Source organism: Lepidothrix coronata, unplaced genomic scaffold (assembly GCF_001604755.1).
Source record: "Lepidothrix coronata isolate B3197 unplaced genomic scaffold, Lepidothrix_coronata-1.0 Scaffold302, whole genome shotgun sequence".
NCBI lineage: Eukaryota > Metazoa > Chordata > Aves > Passeriformes > Pipridae > Lepidothrix > Lepidothrix coronata.
In genome coordinates, this window is record NW_016690482.1 from 187,804 (window position 1) to 199,019 (window position 11,216).

At 51.2% G+C, this 11,216-nt stretch overlaps 1 protein-coding gene across 6 annotated transcripts in view; it reads right to left on the reverse strand.

The window, feature by feature from the left end:
- Nucleotides 1–6,839: 6,839 nt before the first annotated feature.
- TOP1MT (topoisomerase (DNA) I, mitochondrial) overlaps nt 6,840–11,216 on the reverse strand; it is a 15,506-nt gene continuing 11,129 nt past the window's right edge. For all 6 annotated transcript variants that reach the window (XM_017837390.1, XM_017837388.1, XM_017837384.1 and 3 more), the window contains 5 exons: nt 10,776–10,890; nt 9,749–9,876; nt 8,946–9,040; nt 8,299–8,448; nt 6,840–7,222 (listed from right to left, as the gene is read on the reverse strand). In XM_017837390.1, the coding sequence (XP_017692879.1) occupies nt 7,120–7,222; nt 8,299–8,448; nt 8,946–9,040; nt 9,749–9,876; nt 10,776–10,890 (591 nt within the window). In that variant the 3' untranslated portion in view covers nt 6,840–7,119. The remainder of the gene's footprint in view (nt 7,223–8,298; nt 8,449–8,945; nt 9,041–9,748; nt 9,877–10,775; nt 10,891–11,216) is intronic.

Sequence of the window (11,216 nt, forward strand, 5' to 3'; positions counted from 1 at the left end):
TGATTTTTTAACTGATTTTAACTGATTTAAACTGATTTTTTTAACTGATTTTAACTGATTTTTTAACTGATTTTAACTGATTTAAACTGATTTTTTTAACTGATTTTAACTGATTTTTTTAACTGATTTTTTTACTGATTTTAACTGCTCTGCAGCCCTTTGTTACATCTCAATTTACCCCAGGCCGTGATTTTCCATGTGTCAGGCGCTCCTTTTCCCCCTGTTTATTATCCCTAAACCCAGCCCAGTTCAGCTCCAGCCCTTCAATTCTTCAGCTGAGTGAACAATTTCCAGCCAGGGGATCTCCAGTTCCATCCCAAGCCCCATCCCATCACCCCATCCCTCCCTCCTCTGTGCCACATCCCACATCTCCACTCCACTCCCCTTCTCTCTGGCCTTGGGTCAGAGTGACAAATATCTCGTTTTGCAGGGAATTATGGTTTGGTTTTTGCTGTTTCCATAAATCTACGGCCCCTCAACACAAAGATGCCCAAAAGTCCAGCAGATGAGCCAGAACCACTCAGTTAATTCGAAAAATTGCTCTTCCCACTCAGCCAAGATTAAAAAAATAAACCCTCAGGCAGGTCAAGAGGAGCTCAGTCAGAGCCAATCCAACCAGGCTCAATCCAGAGGTTTTACAAACTGGGGAGAAAGTTGAGGGTCCATCAAAATCCCAGGATGATTTGGAAGGGACCTTAAAAACCATCTCATTCCATGGGCAGGAATACCTCCTGCTATCCCAGGTTACTCCAACCTGGCCTTGGACAATTCCAGGGATAAGGCAGCCACAGCTTCTCTGGGAATTCCATTCCAGCCCCTCCCCACCCTCCCAGCCAAGAATTCCTTCCCAATATCCCATCTAACCCTCTGGCAGTGGGAAGCCATTCCCTGTGTCCTGTCCCTCCATCCCTTGTCCCAAATCCCTCTCCAGCTCTCCTGGAGCCCCTTTAGGCCCTGGAAGGAGCTCTCAGGTCTCCCTGGAGCCTTCCCTTCTCCAGGCTGGACATTCCCAGCTCTCCCAGCCTGGCTCCAGAGCAGAGGAGCTCCAGCCTTTGGAGCATCTCCGTGGCCTCCTCTGGACCTGCTCCAGCAGCTCCACATCCTTCTTATTCTGGGAAACCCCAGAGCTGGATCCTGTGCTACAAATGGGATTTTCGGGAAAAAGAATTACCCCAAAGACAACATCCAATTAAAGCAGCACAGGATAAAAAACAACCCTATCTGGGACTTTCAAAAGGGAAAAACTGGACCAAGCTCTTCCCTGTTCTATTTTTGGAATTAAATCTCTCAGTTTTGTCGCTTTTGTGTTGTTATTTTGTTTTTCCCCCAGCACACAGGAAGAGACTCCGAGGATGACCCAGCACAGCCCTGGTAGAAGTTCTTTGAAAGGTGATAATAGAGAGAAAAATAATAAAGAAGAAGGAAATAAAAGGAAAATGGAACTAAATCATGGCTGTGTGATTCAGTATAGGATCCCATGGGAGAAGGAGGAGAAGGCCAATTAAAAAAAACGGGATTCTGAAAAATTCCTGGGCAAGGAAGAGTGGTCAGAACTTCTGGGTGCAGTTCACATCCCCTCACCTCCTTCAAATGTCCCCTTACCTCCTTCAAATCCCCCCTCACCCCCTTCAAATGTCCCCTTACTCCCTTCAAATCTCCCCTCACCATCCTCAAATGTCCCCTCACCATCCTCAAATCTCCCCCCCAGCACCAGATTTTCTTCTTCAGGGCACCTGAGTTCCTGCCAGGCCTCTTTTTGACAGAAATCCTTCTGAATAAAGAACTGGAGACAATGTGGGATTTGAGGATGCTCAGGAGAGGGGTGGAGGGGGAGATTTAACCCCTCCAGGACCTCCCTCCAACCCAAGCAGTGCTTCCAGCACCAGGAATGAACTGTGGGAAGTCAGGATCTGTTCCTGCCTGAGGGACCCCCCAGGATGAACCAGGAGCACTAATTAAAGCTGTTGGAGGTAATTACCACCCCATTCCGGCCCACTTGGGCAAACCAAGCCTTGAGGGGTTAAAGAGTCCACTTAAAGCTTGAGAAATAGGTGGGAGAGATGACAAAGGACAGCTTTAAAACCCAGACAAAAACCCCAAATCCATGAGCTCATTCAGCTCCAAGTGACCTTTGGGGTAGGATGAGAGACTTCCTTGTCTCTCCCACCTTGGCAGGAAAATCTCCTGCCCTGTTGGCAAGGGAGGGGCACCCCGAGTGCCACCACCCAGCTGGAATTACGGCATTTTTTTGGGAAGGCATCAGCTGTCTGCCTCCTGCACCAAGGGGCAATCCCAGGGAACCTCTGGAAGCTCCGCAGGGAGCTCACATCACATGGAAGAGGAATTCTTTACACCCACAGATCACTAGGACAGAGGGAATGGCTTCCCACTGCCAGAGGGCAGGGTTAGGTGGGATATAGGGAAGGAATTTTTGGCTGGCAGGGTGGTGAGGGGCTGGAATGGAATTCCCAGAGAATTCCCAAAGAAGCTGTGGCTGCCCCATCCCTGGAAGTGTCCAAGGCCAGGCTGGAGCAACCTGGGCGAGTGGAAGGTGTCCCTGCCCATGGCAGGGGGTTGGAAGACAATGATTTTTCAGCTCCCTCCAACCCAAACCATTCTATGATTCCATGATCCCTCTCTTTCCAGGCTCATGGCAGCAGAAGGAATTTATGTTCCATCCTGCACCTGGGAGAGCAATTTATCCAAAGGCTTCTTTCTCAGCCAAGCCAATCAATCATAATTGCAGCTTAATCCAGACCCGGATTAAGAATATTAACTAAGTAATTTATTGGGATTTCTCATGTCCCAGCTTGCAGAGGCTCGGGATTAAGGCCTGGAAAAGCCATTCTTGGAGCCTGGGACAAGCTCAGCCGAGCTCTTCCTAAGTCTTTATTTTGATTTGAATAATCACTGGACAAAAAAACATCCCTGTTAGGGCTAAAAAAGCAACTTTAGGAAGAGCCAGGCTGTGTGTTATCCCCTCATTCCCAGTGGGATACCCTGGATGTGCAGCCACCTCCTTCCTGAGCCCACAGCAAGTGTCAGTTCTCCTTCACAGGGCACAAACCTGATATCCTGGAGTTGGATCCTTCCTTGGAAGCCCTTCCCCTGCCCCCTCCTTAGCCAGTCCTCGGGTTTATCCCGGGGATCCAATTTCTCCCGGGTTAATTGTTTGCTTCCCTGGGATCACCGGCAGAGCTGCACTTCCAGGCACGTGGCACAGGGGGACGTCTCTCCAATTTGGGTTTGTTTTACATCAGGCTGAGCTTGGCTGAGGGACAAAATAAACGCAGGGAGCTCCTTAAACACATATTTTATCGATGCCAAACCACAGACACGCTCCTGTCTGCCTCTAAAACATGTTGGGAAAGGAAATTCATGAGTTCAGGGACAGACTCTGAACCACAGCAGTGACAACTCAAATGTTTTCTCATCCCTTTCCTCTCAGACCGATAAAAAACATCCCACTTGGAAGTTTCTGGTCCATTTTTCCCTATTTTTTTTTTCATTTTTCATTTTTTTGTGACATAAGACCCTCTGGAAAGCCTTCCCCTTGCTTTCCCTCAAACCCTCACGGGGCTTTTCCCACCTCTCAGCGTCTGCCAGATCCCACTGGTTTGTTTTCCAACCCCCCCTTCCCCAGGGAGCAGATCCAGCAGGAGGAGTTTTCATCCCACTCACTCCTCTCTCGGCACCAGCTGGGATGAATCAGCTAAAAACTCCTCTCTCTGCAGCTCCTCCGTGGGAAGAACCCATCCCTGAGCAGACGAAAGAGCCCAGGACTGTCCTTCCCCCAAGGAACCCTCAATTCCAGCATGGGAAGAGCAATAACCTGGAATAATCAGCCTCCCTGGGAACCCAGGCTGGAATCCTATAGGGATGAGTCTCCACCTGAGCTCACCAATGAAATTCTAAGACCTAAAACCACCTTCTATCCCTCAAAAAAACCCTCAATTCCAGCATGGGAAGAGCAGGAACCTGGGATAATCAGCCTCCCTGGGAACCCAGGCTGGAATCCTGTAGGGATGAGCCTCCACCTAAGCTCACCAAGACCTAAATCCCCCTTGTATCCCTAAAAAAAAACACCTCAATTCCAGCATGGGAAGAGCAGGAACCTGGAATACTCATGGCAGCACAGCCCTCCAAGAATCCAGGCTGGAATCCTGTAGGGATGAGCTCACCAATGAAGTTCTAAGACCTAAAACCACCTGGTATCCCTCAAAAAACACCCCAGTTTCAGCATGGGAATAGGGGGAACCTGGGATAATCAGCCCACTGAGAACCCAGGCTGGAATGCTGCAGGGATGAGTCTCCCCTTGAGCTCATGAAGACCAAAAACCACCTGGTATCCCTCAAAAAAACCCTCAATTCCAGCATGGGAATAGCAAGACCCTGGAATAATCAGCCCCTTGGGAACCCAGGCTGGAATCCTGTAGGGATGAGCCTCCACCTGAGCTTGCCAGGACCTAAAACCACCTGGTACCCCTCAAAAAAACCCCTCAATTCCCAATGGAGGGATTTAAAAGACTTGGAAAAGCAGCACTTGGGGACTTGGTGCGATGGTGAACACGGCGGGGAACGGTTGGATTGGAGGAACTTAAAGGTGTTTTCCAAGCTAAAGAATTCCACGACTCAGATCATTCCCCAGGGAATGGTGTTTCCAAGGCCAGGCTGTGGAAAGTGGCTCTGGGAAAAAGGATGCACAGTTTTCATCCTTGAGGATCATGTGTTGCCCCCACAGCATTCCCAGGAAAGAGCACCATGGGGGAAGGTTCCCGTTGTCCACGGCTCTGTCCCGGGGATTTATGTTCCCGTGGCTCCAGGATGCTGATGGAGAAGCACCAGGAAGGGATGGAGCCCCTCTGGAGCCTCCAGCTGCTCAAAGAACTTCCATGGGGAGAGACTTTGGACACCCTCAAACCATCCTTATATCGGGGCACCAGAGCTGGAGTTCTGCATCCAGCTCTGGGATCATCAGCACAAGGATCTGGAGCTGCTGGAGCAAGTCCAGAGGAGCCCACGGAGATGCTCCAAGGGCTGGAGCCCCACTGCTCTGGAGCCAGGCTGGGAGAGCTGGGAATGTTCACTTGGAGAAGAGAAGGCTCCAGGGAGACCTAAGAGCCCCTTCCAGGGCCTAAAGGAGCTCCAGGAGAGCTGGAGAGGGACTTGGGAGAAGGGATGGAGGGACAGGACACAGGGAATGGCTTCCCAGGGTTAAACTGGGAGTCAACAAATAACCCTCTCCCCTGGGAGAGGGATCCTGCTCTCGGGGGTGTGTGGTGAGGACACCATTCTGCTCCACAGGGGCCTGAGCAGCTCTTCTCTCACATGATGTTCTAGAGACCTTTGTCCTGTAGGAAACTCTAAAAAAAAAAAAGAATTAATAAATCTACTGGTTGGGCGGGAACATCCACAGTGATAGGGAGACATCCCCAGTGCTCATCCCACTGCATCTTGCTCCTCTTTTTCCTGCTCCTGGGAGACAGGAGCACTGGTTTTGTGGGGATTTAGCTGGAATTATGTCCTTATTTTAGAGAATCACGGAATGGTTTGGATTGAAAGGAACCTTAAAGTTCATCCAGTTCCAATCCCGTTACAGGCAGGGACACCTTCCACTGCCCCAGGCTGCTCCAAGTCCTGTCTAACCTGAACAATTCCAGGGATGGGGCAGCCACAGCTTCTCTAAGCATCCATCTGGGATGGAATAAAAACTTTCCACCCCACTTCATGACAAATATTCTGTTTAACCTCTTTGGAAAGCCAGAAAGCACTTCCAGGTGGGCAGAAAACCATCTCCCATCCACTGGGACCGAACTGGTTCCTTGTGCCTCAGAGCTCCAGACCCCAACACAGGGCTCAAGGAACATCATCTCAGCAGAACCACACCCTTGACGAGCTCCAAAAACCCTCCAGTCACCGATTCCCAGAAAAAAAAACCACTCCTAGTTTTAAAGAAATGCATTTAAAACCCCAAATTCCCAACCAAAACAGTGAGAACACATGGGAAGCACCAGAAGCTTTCCATTGGAGCGACCTGAACATCAGCCCTGAGGTGCCAGAAGGCTTTTGCTGCCAATCCAACAGCTTGTTCACACCTGGGAGGCACTGGGATGTGGGAATGTTGCCAGGGACATGCTGGGATCCCTTTTTTTTTAGTCTAAAACCAGCTAATTAGGTCAAAAGCAGCACGAGCGGTCGATGCCGTCTGTCCCTGCAGCCGTTGGAATGTCATCCCAACACAGGAAGAGCTCCAGGAAGGTTGGTACCACCTCCTCCAGCACACTCAAGAGTCTGGCCCAGCATCATCTTTCCTTACTGCCTGTTTTCTAGGAAATGACCCATTCCCTAAATCCGTGCCCGGGCAGTTTAAGTTTGTGCCCCAGAGAAACTGAGACAGAGCCAACTGAAGGAATTGGGGATAAAAAAACTCCCACATTCCCAAGTGAGATGTTCTCTCCCAGACCAAGATTCACCCACCTAGGGGTGGTTAAAGTACACTTGGCTCGTGCCAAGATGAATTTTATTCCCCTGCAACGTGAAGCTGCTTTTTAATCCAGGATCCTTCTCCTCCCTCCCACATTTTTTCATTTCACATCCTTGCACCTGCACAACTTTCTCCTCTCCTGGAGGTTAAAGGGCACAAAACCCCCTGAAATGTAGAACTCTGAGTTTTCCCCTCCCTCTCATTTCACCCCCAATCCAAGCCCGGCTCTGACAGAGCAGCTCAAACCTGTTCTGGCGCTGTCACTGCCTCATGTTTCCCACCCAGCCAATTCAAAAAGGGCTCCAACCACATCAAGGAGACAGGATTAAACCAGAGCTTGTTTATCAGTACAGTTAAGGCTCTCATTTAATCTTCTTCACAAAGGAAAAAAAGAAAAACAAAATCCCAAGCACTTGGCAACTCCGAGGATGAATCAGGAGCTCCCTCAAAGTCACTCAGGGCGAGGGTCACAATCAGCAAAACCCGCTCGAAAAGAAATCAGAGGTTTTCTTCTGCCTACAAAAAAGGCATCAGGTTCTTCTCCTGGACAACCCCTCAGCCCCCTGCAGCAGCAGGGAAAAAATAAAAGAAGCTTTCCAGCAGCACCAGATGAAGGATTGAAGGTGGAAGCGGGCTCAGAACTCAAAGTCCTCGTTGGCCATGGCGATGGCCCAGGCGAACTTCTCCCTCTGGGTCTTGTTGTAGATCTTCTCGATGGGCACCCCGAACTTCTTGCACCTGTAAGGAACACAAGAAACGGGGTGTGTGGTACCTCCCACCTCAGGGAGATGTTCCAACACTCCCCAGGCCCAACGACCTCCCCCCGCCGAGTGCTCCAGGCTGGAGGGGCAGAGACCTGGAGATGCTGGTGGACACGAGCCAGGTGTGCCCAGGTGGCCAAGAAGGACAGTGGCACCTGGCTTGGATCAGAAATAATGTGACCAGCAGGAGCAGGGCAGGGATTGTCCCCCTGTGCTGGGCACTGGAGAGGCCACACTTCAAATCCTGGGGTGGGTTTTGGGCCCCTCGTGACAAGGAAGACATTGAGGGGCTGGAGTGTGTCCAGGGAAGGGAATGGAGCTGGGGAAGGGTCTGGAAAATAAATGAGGAGCAGCTGAGGGAGCTGGGGGGGTTCAGCGTGGAGAAAAGGAGGCTCAGGGGGGACCTTCTCACTCTCTGCAACTCCCTGAGAGGAGGAAGGACCGGGGGGGGGGGTCGGGCTCTGCTCCCAGGGAACAAGGGACAGGACAAGAGGAAACGGCCTCAAGATGCACCAGGGGAGGGTCAGGTTGGACATGAGGAGAAATTTCTTCATGGAAAGGGTCTTCAGGCATTGGAATGGGACGCCCAGGGAGGTTTGGAGTTCCCATCCCTGGAGGTGTCCAAGGAAGGCCCGGACATGGCACTCAGTGCTCTGGGCTGGGGGACAAGGTGGGGATGGGTCACAGGTTGGATTGGATGATCTTGGAAGTCTTTTCCAACCTCAGTGATTCTGGGATTCTGTGATTCAGTGTCCTCCCCACTCCAGGTGCAGCATCTCCAACCCAAGTTCCTTAAGCAAATAACTCACTGTTGAAGACTTGCCAAGTGACCCCTCTCACCCTAAATCCTGTTATTTGTATCAAGTGGAAGCCATAATTTGGGATTCACTGTCATGCCCCATCCCTGGAAGTGTCCAAGGCCAGGTTGGACAGGGCTTGGAGCAACCTGGGACAGTGGAAGGTGTCCCTGCCCATGGCAGGGGGTTGGAACCAGGTGAGCTTTAAGGTCCCTTCCAACCCAAACCATTCCATGACTGCACATCCAAGATTTACCAAGCAATGCTAATCCTGGGATCCAGGTAATTGAGCTTGGAAGTGCCCAGAGCTATCTGCTTGTTCTCCTCCTTATCTGTGGCCTGGACATTCAGCCTGGCCAGCTGCTCCTCCAGCCTCTTCAGCAGCTTCTTCTTCTTCTCCACATTCCTGAGGGCACAGGAAGAAAAAAACACAGAGGAAAGGCCTAGAAGCTTAGAAATATTCCAGAATGGAAAAATCAAAAGAATCTTGACTGATTTCTCCAGAACTTTGACCTGGTAAGATACTTTTTTTTAATATATATAAAATAATATCATTCCCACCACCAAAGATGGGCAGACACAAAATCCAACATCCAGAGACCATCACCCTCAAAACCTTGGGATGGGTTACCCGGAGAAGCCGTGGCTGCCCCATCCCTGGAAGTGTTCCAGGCCAGGTTGGATGGTTCTTGGAGCAACCTGGTCTAGTAGAAGGAACCATCCACGTGATCTAATACCATCTTCCAGACTTCCATGGGCCAAGAGGCACCTGATACCCCCCACCACGGGCATTCCTGTTCTCCTGAACTGCCAGGAGGGTGTTGGACCAAACCATCCCCACCCACGGGCTCTCTGTGCAGAGAATCCCTCTGCAAGACAGGATTCCAAGGAAGAGCCACTCACGCTTTTGCTTTGGCATCTTTTGGGTCTTCCAACTCATCTTCAGCTTTTTTCAGCTCTTGCTGGGCTTCCTCCACCTGTTTCTTCTTGGCATCGATCTGGGAAGATGAAAAGAAAGTCAGACCACACTCCTGTCTTTCCTGGAGGTTTCAGCTGCCTCCCTTTTCCCCTTCCCACACCATTCCTTAATTTCTTACCAGCCCTACCCCAGTCCCAAAAACCTGTCCCTGAAGCACCTGCTGGGCTCAAGCATTACTTCGAATCTTGCCAAGAGATTCCAGAAACATTTGGAGCTCCTAAATCTGTTCATCTTGTGCCACTGCCTGAGGCAAACTGGTTTGTGACAGTCCCAGTCCCTCAGGGGAGTGTGAGCAAAAGCTGAGGATGATTAAAAGTGGTAATTTGAGGCATTTCCAGAACAGATCCATGGAATTTCCAGCTGATCCTCCTGCAGTCAGACAGGAAAACCAGTTTCTCTGGTCTTGAGTCAGCTGGGCCAGAGCTGTGGCATCACAAAGGACTTGGTTTGCAGGCACCAAGTGATGAAAAAAGACCAAAACCATAAAAACCCACCCAAATTCTGTACCAAGTGAGCTTTATTTTGCATTTGATCCTGGATCTTATCCCATCCCTCTTCACCCTGGGCACTGATGGCTCTGCACTGATTAAGCTCCACTGTTCCCACTTCATTCCCCGATGAGCTTGTTCGACTTCATCTTTGGGCATCACCTTCTCCCCCCATCCCAAAAATTAAACTCAGAGGGTGAGATCAGGCCTGAGGGCTCTCAACTTGGTCTCTCTCTCACCTTGGTCTGCAGGACTTCCATGGATTTGGCGAAGGTTTTGGGCACGGACCTCTGATGGTTGCACAGCACGGCCACGGCGCGGTTGGCTCGGTTGTAGGAGAGGAGCTTCCCAGCAACGTTGTCCTCAGCTGGGAATAAATGAAAGCATCACTCAGGCTCTTTCCTGGGATTTAGGGAAGGCAGAACAACAGCAAGGTGTTTGCCTTTCCCATCCTTTCTCCAGGGAGAGCGATAAGGGGTGTGGGAATTGGGGAAGGACAACTGAGCACCACAACCTGCTGCTGTGACTCGTCACTCACGTGCCCCAGGAGGCAAAAATCATGCAACCAACCAGCAAAACAAGGAAGGGGGAGACAAACAGTCCCACCCTGGCTCTAAATTAGTCAGAGTATCCCTGAGTTAACCATTTCTCACTGGACCCCTAAAGGGTGAAGGGTCCCTATGGGGTGCAGCCCCTTTTGGGGGGGGTATATGGCCTCTCCAGACCCCCTCCCCCGGTGGGGTGCAGCCCATTTTGGGGGGTTCCAGAGACCCTCCACTCCCCACCAGGCCATAAGGGACAGCCCCTTTTAAGGGGGGGGGGGTACAGGGTCCCCATAGGGTGCAGCCCCTTTTGGAGGGTGTATATGGCCTCTCCAGACACCCCCTGGTGGGGTGCAGCCCATTTTGGGGGGTTCCGAGCCCCTCCACATCCACCCAGTCCATGGGGAACAGCCCCTTTTAAGGGGGGGTACAGGGTCCCTATGGCTGCAGCCCCTTTTTTGGGGGGTCTAGGGTTGCCATGGAGTGCAGCCTCTTTTGGGGGGGCCCAGGGCCCCTTTAACCCCCCCTCCCCTATTGGATTCACACCCTTTTGGGGGGGTTCTGGGTACTTCTAGGGTGCCGGAAGTGTTGCGGCCCCATAAATTATGAACCACCCTACAAGGTGGTGCATCATCTGCCAAGGAAGGGGGACACCAGTGGACATTTCTGAGCTCACTGGCCATGTGAAGCAGCTGGTGAGAGCCCAACCAGGGTGTAAACTCACGGTTGGTGAGGGCCTTGAGCTGCTCCTGCAGGGTGATGGAGGCGTTGTAGGTCCTGAACACCTTGGCCGTCAAACCGTCCATCAGGTGCTGGAGATGTTTGTTCAGGAAGGTTGTCTGGGGGAAAGGAGACAGGACAAAGGGTGGGGAAACCTCACAGCAGGAACTGGGGTGACAGGACAAGGGGGAATGGCTTCAAGCTGAAAAGAGTAGGTTTAGATGGGATATTGGGAAGCAATTCTTCCCTGGGAAGGTGGGGAGCTCCTGGCACAGGTTGCCCAGAGAAGCTGTGAACCCTTCTTGCCCCAAATCCAGTTATTTGTAGCGAATAGAAGACTTAGTTTGGGATTCACTATCATGCTCCAGCCCTGGAAGTGTTCCAGGCCAGCTTGGATGGTTCTTGGAGCAACCTGGGATAGTGGAAGGTGTCCCTGCTCGTGGCT